The sequence below is a fragment of the Anolis carolinensis genome, unplaced genomic scaffold (assembly GCF_035594765.1).
Source record: "Anolis carolinensis isolate JA03-04 unplaced genomic scaffold, rAnoCar3.1.pri scaffold_8, whole genome shotgun sequence".
Lineage (NCBI taxonomy): Eukaryota > Metazoa > Chordata > Lepidosauria > Squamata > Dactyloidae > Anolis > Anolis carolinensis.
In genome coordinates, this window is record NW_026943819.1 from 27,476,919 (window position 1) to 27,498,979 (window position 22,061).

The 22,061-nt window shown below is 43.1% G+C and overlaps 1 protein-coding gene across 1 annotated transcript in view; it reads right to left on the reverse strand.

The window, feature by feature from the left end:
- Positions 1-17,363, reverse strand: part of oaf (out at first homolog) — a 33,921-nt gene extending 16,558 nt beyond the window's left edge. Inside the window, exon 1 of the mRNA XM_003222799.3 lies at positions 16,783-17,363. Coding sequence (XP_003222847.1) covers positions 16,783-17,019 — 237 coding nt within the window. The 5' untranslated portion in view covers positions 17,020-17,363. The remainder of the gene's footprint in view (positions 1-16,782) is intronic.
- Between the last annotated feature and the right edge of the window lie 4,698 nt (positions 17,364-22,061).

The following is a 22,061-nucleotide window of genomic DNA, read 5'->3' on the forward strand; positions in this document are numbered from 1 at the left end:
AAGTGAGACTCGACTGTTAGACTTTTCGGCCCTTAACTTTCCAATTGACTTCATATTCCTGAAAAAAGAAAACAGATTACGGATCTGATCCATGCAGACAGAAAACAAGTCCACAGAAAAAACATCTTGCTATCCATGAAAAGAAAACAAAGGACCTTGTGGCATTTCCTGCTACCTGATCCTTAAACAGCAAGAAGAAGGAGATTCCCGGAATCGAACCAAGGTACTTTTTCCTTGCAAAGCATGTGATCTACCCAAACCTATCATCTTTCCTTAAAGAGACAGCGCAGAAACAATGCCTTGATTCAAGGGGCAGACTTCAAAGTCTTACCAGCTTGGTTCCAGATTAATTCAACCACAGTCTCTTCCTATTTGAAACCAGGAGTGATAATAATAATAATATTATTTATTTGACCAGTCATATGACCATTTCAAAAAAAAAAAAACACAAATAAAAACAAGGCAAAAGGGAGGATAGGACAGCAGCTGACCTTCTATTAGTATTATTATTATTATTATTATTATTATTATTATTATTATTATTATTATTGACACAAAGACATAGTATGACATAGCAAACGAGATATATATGCTGAATTTTGTATCACAAAATCACAAGTCAAACACTTCCCAAGTGTTTAGGACTGTGTGATGTATTTTCGGATGATGTGCGCAGATCCCAGTAAGGTAGCCTTTTGCAGTTGACAGATTATTATTATTATTATTATTATTATTATTATTATCATTATCATTATTATTATTATCAGGAGTAAACCTATACCAGGCATAGGCAAACTTCAGCCTTTCAAGTGTTTTAGACTTCAACTCCCACAATTCCTAACAGCCAGTAAAGTTTGCTCATGCCTGATCAACAGTTTGATATCACTTGAAGTTTTTTAAAAAATTGTGTTGAGAACATACTGCAAGTCGCTTCTGGTGTGAGAGAATTGGCCATCTACAGAGACATTGCCCAGGCACACCCAGATGTGTTACCATCCTGCTGAGAGGCTTCTCTCATGTCCCTGTAAGCTAGAGCTAACAGATGGGAGCTCACCCCAGTCTCGCGGATTCAAACCGGCAACCTTCAGATCAGTAACCCAACCTTCAGGTCAGCAGCCCAGCCAGCCTGGATGTGTTACCATCCTGCTGAGAGGCCTCTCTCATGTCCCTGTAAGCTAGAGCTAACAGATGGGAGCTCACCCCAGTCTCGCGGATTCAAACCGGCAACCTTCAGATCAGTAACCCAACCTTCAGGTCAGCAGCCCAGCCAGCGTGGATGTGTTACCATCCTGCTGAGAGGCTTCTCTCGTGTCCCTGTAAGCTAGAGCTAACAGATGGGAGCTCACCCCAGTCTCGCGGATTCAAACCGGCAACCTTCAGATCAGTAACCCAACCTTCAGGTCAGCAGCCCAGCCAGCACAAGGGTTTAATTCATTGCACCACCCATTGAAGCCTCAATACTATCAAATCATGGGAGTTGTAGTTTGACAAGCTCCTTAAGTCTTCTCCGTCGAAGAGTGTGGGCACGTCTCCAAACTGCATTTCCGGGATTCCATAGCTGTGAGCCATGGCGATTCAAGTGGTGTTAAACCATATTAATTCTACAGTGCAGACTTGGAAGATTAGGTTTTCAACCACCCAACCGCAAACACTCTCTCTCTCCGGTCTGGCATTTTCCCCAGCCAGCTTCATCGCTTTCAGGTTTCGGGTTTGCTGGAATTCCAGATATTCTAGACACAATATCCATTTCTCTCCACTGCCTGGAAAGAGGCAATTAATTAAAATGCAACCCTGGATGGCTGAACAACAAGGGAACCAAAATGCAATATTCTGCCAATGGTGCCCCACTTGCCCTCCGGCACAACTGGCAGGAAGCACGTACTTTCATAGCCGTGTGATAAACGTGTGAATGTTTAACATGACGGCGAGGAGGCCTTGCATTGGGTGCATCTACACTAGAATTACGGCAGTACATCTATGGCAGGCATCCTCAGAGGTTGTGAGGTCTGTTGGAAAAACGAGGCAAGTGGAGTTTATATATCTGTGGAACGTCGAGGGCGGGAGAAAGAACGCTTGCCAGGCTTTGGAGCTGCAAGGCCATTCAATGCTAATTGAGGTGGCCAATTGCAACATTCATACTTGCCTCCAACAGTTCTTTCTTCCACCCTGGACATCCCACAGATATATAAACCCCACTTGTCTCATTCCCAACAGACTTCACAACCTCTGAAGCAGCCAGGCTTTGAAGCTGCAAGGCCATTCAATGCTAATCAAGGTGGCCAATTGCAACATTCGCACTTGCCTCCAACAGACAAGAGTTCTTTCTTCCACCCAGGACATCATCCCACTGAGATATCAACCCCACTTGTCTCATTCACAACCTCTGAAGCAGCCAGGCTTTGAAGCTGCAAGGCCATTCAATGCTAATCAAGTTGGCCAATTGCAACACTCGCACTTGCCTCCAATAATTCTTTCTTTCACCCTGGACATCATCCCACTGATATATAAACCCCACTTGTCTCATTCCCAACAGACTTCACAACTTCCGAAGCAGCCAGGCTTTGAAGCTGCAAGGCCATTCAATGCTAATCAAGGTGGCCAATTGCATCATTCACACTTGCCTCCAACAGACAAGAGTTCTTTTTCTTACCCTGGACATCATCCCACAGATATATAAACCCCACTTGTCTTGTTCCCAACAGACTTCACAACCTCCGAAGCAGCCAGGCTTTGAAGCTGCAAGGCCATTCAATGCTAATCAAGTTGGCCAATTGCAACATTCGCACTTGCCTCCAACAGACAAGAGTTCTTTCTTCCACCCTGGACATCATCCCACAGATATATAAATCCCACTTGCCTAGTTCCCAACAGGCTTCACAACCTCCGAAGCAGCCAGGCTTTGAAGCTGCAAGGCCATTCAATGCTAATCAAGTTGGTCAATTGCAACACTCGCACTTGCCTCCAACAGACAAGAGTTCTTTCTTCCACCCTGGACATCATCCCACAGATATATAAACCCCACTTGCCTAGTTCCCAACAGGCTTCACAACCTCTGAAGCAGCCAGGCTTTGAAGCTGCAAGGCCATTCAATGCTAATCAAGTTGGCCAATTGCAACACTCGCACTTGCCTCCAATAATTCTTTCTTTCACCCTGGACATCATCCCACTGATATATAAACCCCACTTGTCTCATTCCCAACAGACTTCACAACTTCCGAAGCAGCCAGGCTTTGAAGCTGCAAGGCCATTCAATGCTAATCAAGGTGGCCAATTGCATCATTCACACTTGCCTCCAACAGACAAGAGTTCTTTTTCTTACCCTGGACATCATCCCACAGATATATAAACCCCACTTGTCTTGTTCCCAACAGACTTCACAACCTCCGAAGCAGCCAGGCTTTGAAGCTGCAAGGCCATTCAATGCTAATCAAGTTGGCCAATTGCAACATTCGCACTTGCCTCCTACAGACAAGAGTTCTTTCTTCCACCCTGGACATCATCCCACAGATATATAAATCCCACTTGCCTAGTTTCCAACAGACCTCACAACCTCTGAGGGTGCCCGCCATAGATGTGGGCAAAACGTCAGGAGAGAATGCTTCCGGAACATGGCGATACAGTCTGGAAAACTCATAGTTACGTAGTCTTCATATAGACTGTTTGCTGGTGATGCTGTGCTTCGGAAAACCTGATCTTCCAAGACTGCGGGTGCGTCTGCACTATAGAATTAATGCAGTTTGACACCACTTGAACCGCCATGGCTCACAGCTATGGAATCCTGGAACTGCAGTTTGGAGAAGTGCCCACACTTTTTGGCAGAGAAGGCTAAAGAGCTTGCAAAACTACAACTCCTGTGATTCAATAGTATTGAGCCATGCCTCTTCAATGGGTGGTGCAATTAGTTAAAACCTTGTGCTGGCTGGATTGCTGACCTGAAGGTTTGGTTACTGACCTGGAAGTTGTCGGTTTGAATTCGTGAGACTGGGGTGAGCTCCCATCTGTTAGCTCTAGCTTGCGGGGAGATGAGAGAAGCCTCTCAGCAGGATGGTAACACATCCGGGTGTTCCTGGGCAATGTCTCTGTAGACAGCCAATTCTCTCACACCAGAAGCGACTTGCTGTACATTCTCAACACAATTTTTTAAAAAAAACTTCAAGTGATGCCAAACTGCATTTGACATCACTTGAAACGTCAGGAGAGAATGCTTCTGGAACATGGCCATACAGCCCGGAAAACTCATAGTCAGCATAGTCTTTATATAGACTGTTTGCTGGTGATGCTTTGCTTCAGAATGCCTTGGGATGGCTCCATTTAATGAGATACATATCCAATTTGCAAAACTTTACTTGGACATTTTGGATTGCTTCTAACTGCAACATGCATTCATGCCAGGCCACAGCGTTACCCTAAAAAGGTGCCTCGCTGTTTCACCCTGCAGCTAAGAATTTTAAACATTGCCTCTGATCCAGACCTCCCTGTTTCTTGGCACCTGGCCTTTACGCCCCTCTTCTGTCTCCTCCGCAATGAATGGAGAGTTACAAGCCAACTCAATGTAAACAGTGGTCAGCAAGAGTGGGAGGCCCGGGCGATTTCAGACATCAATTCCCTTTGCTTTCTCAAAGTCAAGCACAGAGAGGCAGAAAGGTTACGCTGCCATTCCAACCACATTTTAAAAACACATCTCTTATGAAAAAAAGTTACAACTCTACCTAGATTTGTACTGAGCTAAGCACAGAGCTGGAAAATGCAGAAATATCACTGTATCAATAGCAATATATAGAAACTAGCTGTGCCCGGCCACGCGTTGCTGTGGCGTTGTCTGGTGGTGTTGGTGAGAAATTGTTGAGGTAGTGGTGGTATTGAATGTGTGTTGTATGGTTGTCTCTATGTTTAGTATGCATTTGGTTGTTTGTGTAGTGTGAAAGTGGTGAGGGTAGAGGGGGGTCTATGTCCCTGTGTAGTATTGTATAGTATTTATACGTTGTCCATGTGTTGTGAATGCTTGGATTGTGTCCTGCTGCATAGTAGAAAGGGTTGAGTTGGATGGCCCTTAGGGGTCTCTCCAAACTCTTGGATTCTATGCTTCTATTATTATTATTATTATTATTATTATTATTATTATTATTATTATTATTATTATTATTATTATTATCTGCTTAGAACTGTATAAAATGCATACTGAAGTGAATTATATGGCAGTGTGGAGTCAAGATAATCCAGTGCCAAGCAGATAATATAAGATTCTAAATGGGTTATATAGCTGTGTGGAAGGGCCTTGAGTCTACACTGCCATATAATCCAGTGCAAATTAGATAATCTGTGGAAGAGGCCTAGGTGAGGCCTAACTGTGCCTGTCCCCTGGGCTGAGTAGGTTGCTAGGAGACCAAGTGGGCGGAACTTAGCCTTGTAACTGACAGCAATTGGATAAAAACAATTATTCCTCTCTCTCTAATTAGGACTTTATTTTTCTTTTTTTTGTTGTATCAACCTAGAGCCGTGGATGATGGGTTGTATTGTCAAATTTCGAGGTTGGGTGGCCTGTAGTTTTGTTGTTTTGTCCGCTGCCCTGATGCCATCACTCTTTTATATATATAGATTTTGTGTATGTACTGTATATACCGATGATGGGCAACCTTTTGCGCTTGGTGTGTCAAAATTCACCAAAAAACCTAGCATGACTTGGGTGGTGTGTCACTTCGAGAAAAAACCCATAATTTTGCAATATGTATAGTTTAAATAACAAAAAATACTGTATATAATTGTAATATATAACTGTATTTAATAAATCAAAAACTACTTACTATCCTTATTTCCATGTACAACAATCTATGGTATCTCTTGCAGTTTCCATGCTGATTTCTCTCTATTGTAGTTTCAATGCAGTCATGAATAATATAATAATAATATAATAGTAATACAGTAGAGCCTCACTTATCCAAGCTAAACGGGCCGGCAGAAGCTTGGATAAGCAAATATCTTGGATAATAAGGAGGGATTAAGGAAAAGCCTATTAAATATCAAATTAGGTTATGATTTTACAAATTAAGCCCCAAAACATCATGTTATACAACAAAATTGACAGAAAAAGTAGTTCAATACGCAGTAATGTTATGTTGTAATTACTGTATTTACAAATTTAGCACCAAAATATCACGATATATTGAAAACATTGACTACAAAAATGCGTTGGATAAGCGAGTGTTGGATAAGTGAGACTCTACTGTATTTAATAAATCAAAAACTATTTACTACCATTATTTCCATGTACAACAATCTATGGTACCTCTTGCAGTTTCCACGCCGATTTCTCTCTATTCTAGTTTCAATGTAGTCATGAATAATAAATAATATAATAATAATATAATAGTAATAATATGATATACTACAATAATAATAGAATAATAATAGTGTGTGTGTGTGTGTGTGTGTGTGTGTGTGTGTGTGTGTGTATATATATATATATATATATATATATATATATATATATGTAATGTGCATAATTCCCCTAGAGTAAACAACAAAACCACTTGACGAAATCACACCAAATTTAGCCACAAAAGACATAGTCATCCAATCAATCTGCATGCGGCAGCGTGTCAGCAAAAATGACTAGGCATGTCAGTGCTGACACGTGTGTCATAGGTTGGCCATCACTGGTATATACTCGAGTATAAGCCTAGTTTTCCAGCTCTTTTTTTAAAACTGAAAAAGCCCCCCTTGGCCTATACTCGGGCGAGGGACCTGGTTGGCTTATATTTGGGTCAGCTTATACTTGAGAATATATGGTACATTTATTATTTTTCTCTATTATTATTGGTATTATTACATTTATTATTTTTCTCTAATATTGTTGCTACTATTACATTTATTTTACTCTATTTTTATTATTGTTAATAATACATTTATTATTTCACTCTGATCTTATGATTATTGCATTTATTATTTTACTCTATTTATTATTACTTGTATTATTTTCCTGTATTATTATTATTATTATTATTATTATTATTATTATTATTATTATTACATGTATTATTTTACTCTATTATTATTAAAAGGATCCATAAGCACATTTACATTGAAGAAGATGAGAATAATGATTGGATCAGAGTTGGATGGTCTTATCTTAAATTTGAGCTTTCAAAAACATTTAACCTACTGATGCCTCAATTCATGTAATTTTATTGGTATCTATTTTTGTTTCTGAAATTTACCGCCCTTGGCTTATACTGGAGTCAATGTTTTCCCAGGTTTTTTTGTGGTAAAATTAGGTGCCTCAGCTTATATTCGGGTTCGCTTATACTCGAGTACATACAGTAACTTCCTGGGACTTTTGACAGATGTTTGGCAACTGACATCTTATCCATCTCTGTTGGGGGACCCTCAACTATCACATAGATATTTATTTATTATTTATCAAATGTACATACAATATATTATTAGCATAGCACAATATAAGCATTGTACTATATCATTATATGGTAATATTATTAGTAATATTACATTTAATATATAATATATAATTAATATTAATATATTGTATTATTATTAGTAATATTACATTTAATATATAATATATAATTAATATTAATATATTGTATTATGAGTATAACATTGTATTATATTATAATATATATTATATTATATTATATTATATTACTGGACGAACTGGAGAAAAGAAAAGTAGCAATTGCAAAGAAAGTTGGTCATCATGGAAAGCCACTTTGAGGCTCCGTTGGGAGAGAAAAAGCAGGATATAAATACTAATACTCATAATCATCATGAACATTCACAGGCCAGATTCAGCTCATGGGTTCCTAGCTGCCCATCAGATTCTCTCGGTCATCAAGATGGCTTTACATCATACGATTTAGCATTTCCAAAACCTAGAAAGTCCTCCTTATTCCAGGGTTGTCTATATTCAGATTTTTGCAGGATCTCTCTCTACATCAATGTTTCTCAAACCGGGGTCCCCGGAAGTTTTTGGCTTACAACTCCCAGATATCTCAGCCAGTTTACCAGCTGTTAGGATTTCTGGGAGTTGAAGGCCAAAAACATCTGGGGACCCCAGGTTGGGACAATGCTCTACATCTTTCCTCCTTCATCCGCTCCCAGGATTCATCAGAAGTCAGATCAAGGAAGGTCTGAGAGCAAGAGCGTCAAGGCTATGGAATTCAATTGAGTTTCTTTGTGTGTTGGAAGAGGCAGGGAAGGAACATCTGGAAATGCTAAGACTCATACCCATATGATCTTCTGCTTTGGCTCTTCCCGAAGGACCCTCCCCTTGAATCAACTCCTTAGAACTCCTCAAGGGTTGAATTAACATGAGCAGTTCCCCCACCTACACACAATGAGCTAATGCAACAAGGCAGCGCTATTTTGCATTGGATCCCGTTTGATCTTGAAAGCTCGGTAGGATCACCTCTGGTTAGGATATGGATGGGAGACTGCCAACAGATGCCATATGCTGGAGGCTCCGTTTCAGAAGGTGTTGACAAAACGATTTCTGATTATTCCTTGTATGAGGGTTGAATGAAAAGTAATGCCTCCACCTTCGTTACTTGGCTTTGGATGGGAATATTTTAATAAATCAAATGCAGAAATAATCCTTAGAATGTGCTCTTTAACTACCACTATTTATTTATTTATTTATTTATTTATTTGCAGCATTTATGTTCTCACCGCGAAGGGGACTCAGGGCGGATCACATTACACATATAAGGCAAACATTCAATGCCTTGACATAGAACAAAGACAAACACAGGCTCCGAGCTGGCCTCGAACTCATGACCTCTTGGTCAGAGTGATTGGTCTCAGCTTGCTGCAGCTGGCTGCTCGCCAGCTTGTGCCACAGCCCGGGACTTTTCCACATAATCACCAGACAATTGGATACATTTCTGCCAATGATGAACAAGTTTTCTGAAGCCGTCACGAAAGAAGTCGACACTCTGTTTCCGCAACTGGCGTCTCACAGGACCCATCGTGCACAGATCTCCCAATAGCCAAGCAAAGAAATAATGTGACCCATACGTTCTTGTGAAATGCTGATTATGCTTGAAATTTCTCTCTGAGTGATACAACGATTATTCTGAATCTGTCAACCTTTTGCTTGTGAAACTCGGTGGTTGCTGTCACAGGACGTCCAACTCTTTGTCACGCAAGTCAGATGTTCCCACCTCAACATCTTTAAGCTTACTCGCCCAACGATGCACAGGACTCACATCAACACAATCACCATAAACAGCTTGCATTCTCTGATGAATCTCCTTTGGGGTGACACCTTCTGCTGTCAAGAATTGAGTGACTGCATGTTGCTTCAGTCACATTGACCGACAGTCTGCGCAGGGTTCCATACTTCGTACTTTAACAACACAACCATTCAATGCTAAGGCTTCCCCATCTGCGCAGGGTTCCATATTTGCACTTTAACAACACAACCGTTCAATACTAAGGCTTCCTGCCAAATGGAACTGTAGAGGAGAGTCTACTGAACAAGCCAGGACCTGCCGCAGACCAGGACTACCATCTGTTGAGGTGTTATGAAGGTGGAGGCATAACTTTTCATTCAACACTCGTATTCCAGACATGTATAGAGTCTGCAGAAGCCCATAGATAACTTGAAGGCACCCATACACAGAATTAAGTCAACCCTATCAATAAGAGAACAAGATCTTGGTTCTCAACTGTCCTGCTCAGGTTGTGGCTTCCTTGGTTGAATCAATCCAACCACAATATAAGCTTCTTCTTTCTTACTGACATCAATTGTCTCAAACTCGGTCATCTTTCCAATGTTGTCTCATGATGGCTGTAATGATTCAGATTAAATCATATCTTGACCAGTGACTGTTGACATTTCTGCTCCCGCAAATCCTATGATCTCCAAGGAATCTTGCAGCAAATTTTACCATCCGGGGCAATTCCGTTGCCACTATCTCTTGGTGAAAAGAGATGGAAAGTTGCCAGGACTTTGTTCACTTCAAGGATTTCAGCTGCTCTCCTTCGACCCAAAGGAAAAATTCCTAAGATAACTGCTCCCAAGGAAGAGCCTGGAAGCGAAGGCAGTAGCAAAACGGAGACAAAACAGAGACACCTCTTCTGCTCCACTTGTCCCCCTCTCTATCTCTCAGATAATGTTTTCCAAACCTTCTCCTTCCAGGGATTGTAATTCTACACCAGAGTCTGCATTTCGTCTGCAAAACAGCCCAAGTTGAATCCCAGGCATCTCCACATAAATCTGAAATCCTTCACGAAGAGAAGTTCATTTCAAACTAACCTTGCTACATTTTGAGAGCAGTCCAAGACCATTCAACTGTCATGGCTCCATTCTAGAAAATGCTGGGCTTTGTAGTTTGGCATTGTCTTTATATTGTCCACTCTATAGCAGAGCATTCCAAAGTTCGGACTACCATTGCTGGATGTCTGAAGGAGTAATGACAATTCTTGAAGGAACTTCTGGGAATACCATCTGCTCTTAAGGAGGCCAAACGTTAAGAAATAAACAACTTTCTCAATTTTGCAATGAAGACTTCAATCCTTGAGAAAAGTCCATTGCTCAACATTGTTGAGGAACTATTCCCATCGCTCCTTACCACTGGCAAAGCTGCTTAGAATTGATGAGGGCTGAAAGTCAACAACATCTACAAGGAAACAACTTCTCCAGTCTGCTCTAACCACCAGTCTTTCTCAAGCTGGCCATGGACGATGAAGGTTGTAGTCTTGACAGATATGGATTATGGCACTTGTAGTCCAATTTTGGGGAGGCTGCCTTAGATAGGTAAAGGTTTCGCCTGACATTAAGTCTAGTCGTGTCCTAATGAAAATCACCAGGGCGAAAATATAAAGTAAATGTATTGTAAATTATACAATTACAAAGGATAAAAGTTATGGGTAAAAAGGGAAAACAAAAATGAGCCACGCCATGACCTCTGGAAATAATAAATAGTATAGCAACTGTGTATATAATAATAATAATAATAATAATAATTATTATTATTTTTATATCCTGCCCCATCTCCCCGAAGGGACTAGGAGCGGCTTACATGGGGCCATGTATATACAGTAGAGTCTCGCTTATCCAACGTAAACGGGCCGGCAGAACGTTGGATAAGCGAATATGTTGGATAATAAGGAGAGATTAAGAAAAAGCCTATTAAACATCAAAATAGGTTATGATTTTACAAATTAAGCACCCAAACATCATGTTTAACAACAAATTTGACAGAAAAAGTAGTTCAATACGCAGTAATGCTATGTAGTAATTACTGTATTTATGAATTTAGTGCCAAAATATCACGATGTATTGAAAACATTGACTACAAAAATGCGTTGGATAATCCAGAACGTTGGATAAGCGAGTGTTGGATAAGTGAGACTCTACTGTATATATGTATATTATTGTTTATTTTTCTTTTTTTCTCTTTTTTTGTCTTGTTTTTTTTACCTGTCCCCATTGCCCCCATTTTTCCCTGTTCACTTACCCTCCCCATGCCCCCCACTCCTTTCCACTTCCACATAGTCTGTATATAGTATACAATGTTTTTATCGTATTCAGAAAAGACGATCTTTGTTGTTATAAGAACTGTATCAAAGTTGCTTACAACCCTTACAATAAAATAAAAATGATATTATATAAGTCTAGTCGTGTCCGATTCGGGGGGTTGTGGCTCATCTCCATTTCTAAGCCAAAGAGCTGGCATTGTCCATAGACACCTCCAAGGTCATGTGGCCAGCATGACTGCATGGAGTGTCATTACCTACCCTATTGCTCTACTCACATTTGCGTGTTTTCGAACTGCTAGGGTGGCAGAAACTGGGGCTAACAGCAGGAGCTCACCCCACTCCCCAGATTCAAACCACTGACTTTTCAGTCAGCAAGTTCAGCAGCTCAGCGGTTTAACCTGCTGCGCAACCGGGGGCTCCAAAACTGCCTTACATGGTTAGAATCCAGTCTGAAAATGTGTGCATTTGGGTCCATGCCTTTGTCCTTTGCTTACATCTCAGCCCAAGGATATCCTTCTATTGGACCTTCCCTCCTCTCAGATCCAGAGCTTGAAAATATTTTATTTTGGATTACAACTGGGATATGTTCTGGGATTTGTAGTCAAAAGGTAGAAACTTTCCCAAGCCAGTAAGTTCCCTGTGATTGCTAAAGAAGTCAAAGCAATTGGGAGTCTACAGATAACCTTCTGGACTTTGGATCAGGGAAAGTCCAGCGAGATAGATGAATTCAATGGGAGGAGGGAGTCTTTCATGTGGTGTTTATGGCGAGTGCAGCATTTTTCCGAATGAAGAAGAGCGTTTCCGTATCTGTAGCGATACCAAGGTGCTCATTTATAAAGCCATTGTCCTCCCAACCCTGCTCTACGCCTGAAAAACGTGGACGATCTACAGACGTCACACTCAACTCCTGGAGCGTTTCCATCAGCGTTGCCTCAGAAAAATCCTGCCAATCTCTTGGGAAGACGGACAGACAAATGTCAGTGTGCTGGAAGAAGTAAAGACCACCAGCATTGAAGCCATGCTCCTACGCCATCAACTCCGCTGGACTGGCCACGTTGTCCAAATGCCGATCACCATCTCCCAAAGTAGCTACTCTACTCCGAACTCAAGAACGGAAAACGTAACGTTGGTGGACAGGAAAAGAGATTTAAAGATGGGATCAAAGCCAACCTTAAAAACTGTGGCATAGACACTGAGAACTGGAGGTCAGCTGTGACCAGCAGTGCTGTGGAGTTCGAAGAGACACGAATGGAGGGCGAAAGGGAGAAACGTGCCAAGAGGAAGGAGTATCAAGCCAACCCTGACCGGGATCGCCTTCCACCTGGAAACCGATGTCCTCACTGCGGGAGAACATGCAGATCAAGAATAGGTCTCTTCCGCCACCTAAGAACCCATCCTCAAGACAACAGGAACGGAGAACCATCATCCTCTTACTAAGTAAGTAAGTAAGTTAATGGCCCCCATTCCTGAGTTTGTGGAGACCAAGAGAAGAGCTTCCTCCTCTTCCGCCGACCCAAGCCTCATGCTAGAAATCACAAGTTCAAGATCTTCCATAAACACTGGCTTCCATGAGAAGACCTCAGTGTCCGGTGTTCCCAGGCTGTGGCCTCTTTGATGTGCTTCCCCCGCGCAAGCGTCACAACGCCGGCCAGGACAAATACGCCAGGGTCTATGAACCCAGGGAGTTATGAGCCATCAACAAGCCCCCGGCTTAATCGGAAGAGACAGGACAATGCCGTGGCCTGGCCGGAGGCGGGTTGCTTCCCACACGCCTGGCGCATAGAAGGCCCCGCTTGTCTGGAGATGCGTCAGGGACCACACGGCAATTACTCCAGCGTGATGGCCTTTGCGAGAAGCCACGGTTTAGGGTCAGACCCACTTTTCCATGGGTCTTTTCGGGCAGCCTCAACGTCTATATCAGGGGTCTTCAAACTTTTAAACTTTTAAAGCAGAGGGCCGGTCCACAATCCTTCAGACTGTGGAGGGGCCAAATTACGAACAAATTCCTATGCACACTGCACATGTCTTATTTGTAGTGCAAAACAACAACAACAATGAAAGAACAATACAATATTTAAAAATGAAAACAATTGTAACCAACATAAACCTATCAGGATTTCAATGGGAAGTGTGGGCTTGCTTCTGGCCAATGAGATAGTCAAGTTAATTGTTGTTGTTGTGTGCCTTCAAGTCATTTCAGACTTTGGGCGAGCCTAAGTCTACAATTATTTATTTATTCATTTACTACATTTATTTATTACATTTATATCCCGCCCTTCTCACCCCAAAGGGGACTCAGAGCAGCTGTATGTACATACAATATATTCTATTATTAGCATAGCACAATATTAGCATTATATATTACTATATTGAACTATATGTACAATTCCTGCTGCGCATGGTGGGCGCAATGTAGAGCACTGATTCCAGCATGGATGCAAACACATCTTTTCTCATCATATCCCAAGGACATAAGGCAGAGGATTGCCAACGTTGAGAGCCACTCATGCTGCCTTAGAACGGTGAAGTTTTTCCCTCCGATAACCAATATCTATTTCAAGTGCCGCTAAGGGCGGATCTACACTGCTCTATAACCCAGTTTATAATAACAAAAAATAACTAAAAATAATACAAGAAAATGATAAAATATAATAAATAAAAAGATAACTTACAATAAAATTAATAAAAAAATACAAATAACGTCAAATAAAAATCCCACAACAATTTTTAACCAATACCACCACCACTTTGCCACAGCAATGCATGGCCGGGCACAGCTAGTATAGCTATACAATGCTGCACCCCTCCCTGTTGACAAGGTCCATGAGAAGTCAAGCCGGATTTAATAGTGATTTTAAAGAAAGTTTCTGGAAATTCTATACGAATCTTTGATGTCTGGGTGCTGACTGTGGAAACTGACTCGACCAGATGATGAGAGAAGATATGCACAATTCTACCTGTGGCATCAGACAAGGAAGCAAAAAAGACGTCCATGCATGCAATCTTGGGAGACGTCCCGAGGCGTCGTGCGGATTTCGCCTCATTTGCAAGCAGAGGTGCTTCCAGGCAGAAGAAACCCAGCGCTACGAATCTAGAAAGCACCCGGGATCTATTCCTATTTCCTTCTTAAGAAAGCAGGAGGATTACAGTTGTCATTTGGAGGGGGTTTCAGAGAGGTCGCCAAAGACAATCAGAAAACACATATTTCTGATGGTCTCAGGAACCCAAATCCCTCCAGTATTTTCTGCTGGTCATGGGGGTCGATTCTATAGTTGGTAGGATTCAGAATGCTCTTTGATTGTAGTCTCAGCAACTACAACTCCCAAATGTCAAGGTCCATTTTCCCCAAACCCTACTGATGTTCACATTTGGGCATATTGAGGATTGGTGCCAAGTTTGGTCCAGATCCATCATTGCTTGAGCCCACAGTGCTCTCTGGACGTAGGTGAACTACAACTCCCAAACTCAAGGTCCCAAGAGCATAGATGGATGATTCTGTGATTTAGGATGCTAAAAATGGACCAGGCTGTGGGATGATGGGAAGTAGAGTCCCCAAAGTGTGATTCCCAAGCCCATAGCTGGGTGATTCTGGGATTTGGGGTCCTCAAAGTGGGTCAGGTTGCAGGATGATGGGCTATAGGGTCCCCAAAGTATGATTCCCAAGCAGATAGCTGGGTGATTCTGGGATTCGGGATTCTAAAAGTGGGCCAGGATGCGGGACGATGGGAAGTAGAGTGCTCAAAGTATGTTTCCTAAGCCCATGGCAGGATGATTCTGTGATTTGGGGTCCTCAAAGTGGGTCAAGCTGTGGGATGATGGGCTATAGGGTCCCCAAAGTATGATTCTCAAGCCCATATCTGGGTGATTCTGGGATTTGGGATGCTAAAAGTGGGCCAGGCTGTGGGATAATGGGAAGTAGAGTCTCCAAAGTATGATTCCCATGCCCATAGCTGGTTGATTCTGGGATTCGGGATGCTTAAAGTGGGTCAGGCTGCAGGATGATGGGCTATAGAGTTGCCAAAAGTGGCTCAGGCTGTGGGATGATGGGAAGTAAAATGCCCAAAGTATGTTTCCCAAGACCATGGCTGGATGATTCTGGGATCTGGGATGCTAGAAGTGGGTCAGGCTGCGGGATGATGGGCTATAGAGTCCCCAAAGTAGGAGTCCCAAGCCCATATTTGGGTGATTCTGGGATTCAGGATCTTTAAAGTAGGCTGGACTGTGGGATGATGGGAAATAGAGTCCCCAAAGTAGGATTCCCAAGCAGATAGCTGGCTCATTCTGGGATTTGGGATGCTTAAAGTGGGTCAGGCTGTGGGATGATGGGAAGTAGAGTGCCCAAAGTATGATTCCCAAGAGCATAGATGGATGATTCTGTGATTTGGGGTCCTCAAAGTTGGCCGGGGCGTGATAATGGGAAATACAGTCCCCAATGTATGATTCCCGAGCCCATAGCTAGGTGATTCTGGGATTTGGGATACTAAAAGTGGGCCAGGCTGTGGGATGATGGGTTATAGAGTCCCCAAAAGAGGGTCAGGCTGTGGGATGATGGGAAGTTGATCACCCAAAGTAGTCTTCCCAAGCCCATGGCTAGATGATTCTGTGATTTGGAGTCCTCAAAGTGGGTCAGGCTGCAAGATGATGGGAAGTAGAGTCCCCAAAGTATTCCCAAGCTCCTAGCTAGGTAATTCTGGGATTTGGGATGCTAAAAGTGGGTCAGGCTGCAGGATGATGGGCTATAGAATCCCCAAAAGTGGGTCAGGCTGTGCAATGATGGGAAGTAGATCACCCAAAGTAGTCTTCCCAAGCCCATGGCTAGATGATTAGGTGATTTAGGATCCTCAAAGTAGGTTGGACTGTGGGATGATGGGAAATAGAGTACCCAAAGTATGTTTCCCAAGCAGATAGCTGGGTGATTCTGGGATTTGAGGTCCTCAAAGTGGGTCAGGCTGCAGGATGATGGGCTATAGAATCCCCGAAAGTGGGTCAGGCTGTGGGATGATGGGAAGTAGATCACCCAAAGTAGTCTTCCCAAGCCCATGGCTAGATGATTCTGTGATTTGGAGTGCTCAAAGTGGGCCAGGCTGCAAGATGATGGGAAGTAGAGTCCCCAAAGTATTATTCCCAAGCCCCTAGCTAGGTAATTTTGGGATTTGGGATGCTTAAAGTGGGTCAGGGTGTGGGATGATGGGAAACAGAGTGCCCAAATCAATTTTCCGAAGCCAGGGAAAACTCGAGACGGGGCAGAGCCCCCAAAGGCAGCCCCTGAGGGCTGTGTCTGACCTGCTTGAAGTCGGCGGCGAGGGTGACGAGGGTGCCGTCGCCTTTGCGGAGCTCGAGGGTGACGCAGTCGGCGCCGCTGTCTGCCTGCAGGCTCTCCTCGGTCACCCCTCCGTCGGGCAGGCGGACGCGGACGCGCAGCTCGGACGGCAGCGCAGCGGGGGCGGCTTCCCCGAGGGGCAAACCCAGCAAGAGGGGGGCCAGGAGGACCCATGGGATGCTTCTCCTTTGGCGTCGCATCTCTCCCTCTTCAGCCTGAGCCCTTTCCGAAGTTTGAAAACTTTTCCAAACTTTTCCAAACTTCTGCAAACTTCTCCAAACTTTTCCCCGAAGTTTGCAAGCTTTTTTCTCCCCGTTCCTCCCAGCCCAGGGACCCGATCCGAGCCTCTCCCACGCCCCTCGTGTCTCTCCTTCCACCCACAGCTCGTCCTCAGCCGGCTAGAGAGCAGGGTGAAGCCTTTGCTGCCGTCCTGGTTTGTTTGTGGAAAGGCGATCCTGGCAGGAGGGTCCAGGTCCTCCCTCCTCGCGGGCTGCTGCTTTTTCTCTCTGCCTTGGCTCCTTTTTTCATTCAATGGCCCCGTCACTTCCTTCACACACACACGCACACACACCCTCCCCAGCCCTGGGACCGGCCTTAAAGAGACAGGCGCAGCCAAAAGCCGGCGGGCGAGGAAAAGGAAAGCCAGAGGAGGACTTTTAAAAGCCTTTCCCTTGAACTGTGTCCTTCCTTCCTTCCTTCCTTCCTTCCTTCCTTCCTTCCTTCCTTCCTCCCTCCCTCCCTCCCTCCCTTCCTCCCTCCCTCCCTCCCTCCCTTCCTTCCTTCCTTCCTTCCTGCTTTCCTTCCTTCCTTCCTTCCTTCTTTCCTTCCTTCCTTCCTTCCTTCCTTCCTTCCTTCCTTCCTTCCTTCCTTCCTTCCTTCCTTCCTTCCTTCCTTCCTTTTCCTTTCTTTCTTTCTTTCTTTTTCTTTCCTTTCCTTTTCCTTCCTTCCTTCCTTCTTTACTTCTTTCCTTCCTTCCTTCCTTTCCCTTTCCTTCCTCTTTTCTTCTACCTGCTAGCCTCCTTCCTTCCTTACCTCCTACCTTCTTTTCTTCTTCCTTCCTTTTCTTCTTTCTTTCCTTCTTTTCTTCTGCCTGCTTTTCTCTTCCCTTTCTTTGGAGTACAACAGGCTTTGAAGCTGCCAGGCTTTTCAATGCTAATCAAGGTGGCCAATTGCAACATTCACACAAGAGTTCTTTCTCCCATCCTGAACAGTCTGCAGATATATAAATCACACTTGCCTAGTTTCCAACAGACTTCACAACCTCTGAGGATACCTGCCATAGATGTGGGTGAAATGTCAGGAGAGAATGCTTCTGGAACATAGCCATACAGCCCGGAAAACTCACAGCAACCCAGTGATTCCGGCCATGAAAGCCTTGGACAACCCAAGTTTGAACTCTCCCAAGAAGCCAAGATGACTAAACGGCAGCTGCTATGCTTTGAATATCTCACGAGATGATCTGACTCATTGGAAAGGAGAATAAAGGGGAAAGAAGTCCGAAAAGAGGAAGTTGGCCTTCCAGATGGATGGATTCAATCAAGGCAGAGTTTGCAAGGGCCCTCGATGACAGTGTCCTTCTTGGAGGTCTCTCATGCAGTGGGTCACCAGAAGTTGAGGTCAATGTGATAGCAAATGACAACACTTGAGAGTCCTGGGTTTCTCCAGGCATCGACTTACTTGGCAGGATATTCAAGCTATTTCATTGCATGAAGAACATATGGAACTCATCACGAGAAGGCCTTGGAACAATTACTTTGGTGCACCACAACGTTAAAAGGGTTTGGAGTTTCCACACCAATTAAGTCGCTTGGCAGGAGATTCAGGACAGAGAAGAAAAGAGCTCTTCCTTTCTTGACATATGGGACTCATTGTCCTCAGACCTTTGAAAATAACATTTTGGAGTTCTTAAGGGTGTGCCTACACTGTAGAATTAATGCAGTTTGACACCACTCAAATTGGACATGGCTCAGTGCTGTGGGATCATGGGAGCTGCAGTTTTATAAGGTCTGCAACCCAATTCTTATTCGTAGGAAGCAAAATCTTCACATGGTAATTTCCCAGGAGAGGATAAAGCATGATTTCTTTGCTTTCCCAGAACTGTTTCCAAAGTTGGATTCCTCCAAAGCTTCGAGGGTGGATTGCTTATCCCTTGCATCCTGTACCAAAGAATATAGTTATTCTCATCCTTAATGATATAGGAGCCCAAAAGGGCCTCGTTTTCTTCCACTAAATTAAAACAGCCATGTGTTCCCCACCCACCCTGTTCCTGTTTACACCCATTTGACTGCTTCGTTGGAAGAGATAGATAGGAGCCAGAACAAAAAGCAACAGGAGAGAAGTGGAGCCAGGATCCTTTGTTTTGGAGTGATTTTCTCGCTCGAGGAAGGAAGTTGCATCTGTGGAAAAGTCAACCTCGGTGGGAGAACACACGCTTCGTGCCACATATGCAGAATTTCCCATGTTTTGTTCCATGTTCAAGACCTTTTGCAGCCACCACAGCCACTGATTTGGGGCATTAGACTGCCAAATCCCCAAATTTAGGAGGGATTTAGAATTTTCTAGTACTGCTTCAGACTAAGGCACACAGATGTGCGGATTTGTTTTCTCTGCAGAATGAACTCAGTTTGACAGCACTTTTAATTGTCTCAACGCAATGCTCTGGAATCCGGGGATTTGTAGTTCTCTTTGGCACAGAAGGCTCAAGACCTTGTCAAACTATAACTCCCATGATTCCATAGCACTGAGCTAGTATGGCAGTTAAAGTGGCATCAAATTAAATTCTATGCTGTAGATGCACCTGAAGTCCCTGCTTAACCAATACATCCCAGCAATCCATAGGATGGATCAACATCAAATAAAGCAGTATCAAACTGCTAAATGTATATATATGTACATGTATGTGATTGATATATATAATTTGTAGGTAAGTAAAGGTAAAGGTTTCCCCTGATGTTAAGTCTAGTCGTGTCTGACTCTGGAGGTTAGTGCTCATCTTAATTTCTAAGCTGAAGAGCCAGCATTGTCCATAGACACCTCCATGGTCATGTGGCCGGCATCAGTGCATGGAGTGCTGTTACCTTCTCGCTGAAGCAGTACCTGTTGATCTACTCACATTTGCATGTTTTTGAACTGCTAGGTTGGCAGAAGCTGGGGCTAACAGCAGGAGCTCACCTTGCTCCCCGGATTCAAACCACCAACCTTTCAGTTCGCAAGTTCCAAAGCTCAGCAGTTTATTCCACTGCACCACTGGAGGATCCATATATATGTATATGTGTGTGTATATATATATATATATATATATATATATATATATATATATAATGAATACATTTTACATATATGTGTGTGTGTGCGTGTGTGTGTATGTGTGTGTGTGTGTATGTGTGTATATATATATATATATATATACACACACACACACACACACACACACATACATACACACACACACACACACACACACACATATATTGGTATCTCCAGATGTAAAATGTATTCATTATTATTTTTTCCCCAGACTGAAAAATTAGTGTTCTGACAGTTAGGAAACTATCAGGAAGAATGATATTTTGAGTAACACTTCTGCATCAAAAACACATAGAGATATTTATCTATCACAAGGATATTCTCCAGAAATAGGTCTGCATCATGAGAGCAGCAATCTTTCCATTCAGGGTGAGTTTTGGTCTTTTTGGTCAGTTGTAGAGACAGTCCTTTAGTCTGACCTTCAAGGGAGCTATCCAAAGTGCTGATCCTTCCACCGGCTGGAAGATTTTGCAACTTGTAGTCCAAAAAATGTATCTTTTTGAGCTCTGATCGGCAGTTTACCCCATTTTTGTTCATGTTCTCCCCATCACCATCACTACAGGATATTGAAAAGTAGAAATATGTCCAAAGAAGATGGACCAAGATAATCCAAGATCTGGAAACGAAGCCTTAGGATTAACAACTTGGGCACTTGGGCATGTTTGGCTTCGACAAGCAAAGACTGAGAGGTGACAAGATATCTATCCTTAAACATCTGGAGATGATGGAGCCAGTTTATTTTCTCCTCCAGAGACTAGGGTACAAAATGGATTCAAATGACAAGGAGTGTGAATTCACTGAGACATTAGGAGCAACTTCTTTCCGATATATAAAGGAGTTCGATTGGAAAACTATGTCTCTCATGTATATAATTTGCCTCAAACACTCCGTGTTTTTCCTATGTGTTCCTATTTTGCCTATATGTTGTGTTAACCTAATGTTTTATGCTCCTGAGGTCCCCATTCCTTCCCTTTGGGGGAAACCTTGTTCCTGAACCCAAAGATGTCTTGCATCTCACACAATTGTATTGCCTGGGGGAAAGAAACTAAGCTGGGAACTTCCTCATCAAGTTCCCAGTTTCACCTATATTTTTGGACTTTACCTGGACATTGCAACACAATATTTCTATTCAGGCGGGGGAAATCGTCTCCCTTGCCTCTTGGGGAAAGAGCAATTTCACCATCTTTGATGAACGTGACCTCTCGCATTGGAAGGAATCTGAATGTCTACAGCCAAACCCCAACCTCTGTCATTTTTATGTTAGAACATGATGTTTTGTTTCTCTGGGATCTGGGACCACCAGATCAGCCCCTTAATGGGCCAGATCATGTCCATCTCATAAAGACAATAGCATTCCTGGGTAGGGCCTGTTCAGTAAAAGGAACCTAATTTATCGACACTTAATCATCCCTTGTCCCAGCCCATGCTGGCCAGTGAGCCAAGCCCATCTCGAGCTTGTGTATTAAAAAAAGGCTATGAAACTGCATTCTGTATGCTATCTAGTTTGTGAATGAATCACTAGCTTGTCAGCGTGGAGGTCAGGGTGCACTCTAGGTGGGTTTCTTCAAACTCCATCAATCATCTTCTCCAGCACCCTGATGAATTGGTTGCAATCGTCTGCCACACCAATTCCTCTCTTCAATGTCAGACTCAAACACATCTGTAGTCTGAAGTCCAAACATGTATTTCAATATAAATGGCTCAGGCTGTGGCGCAGGTTGGAGAGCAGCTGCAATGAATCACTGCAATGAATCACTCTGACCAGGAGGTCATGAGTTCGAGGCCCGCTCGGAGCCATGTTTGTCTTGTCTTTGTTCCATGTTAAAAGGCATTGAATGTTTGCCTATATGTGTAATGTGATCCACCCTGAGTCCCCTTCGGCGTGAGAAGGGCGGAATATAAATGCTGTAAATAAATAAATAAATAAATATCTATA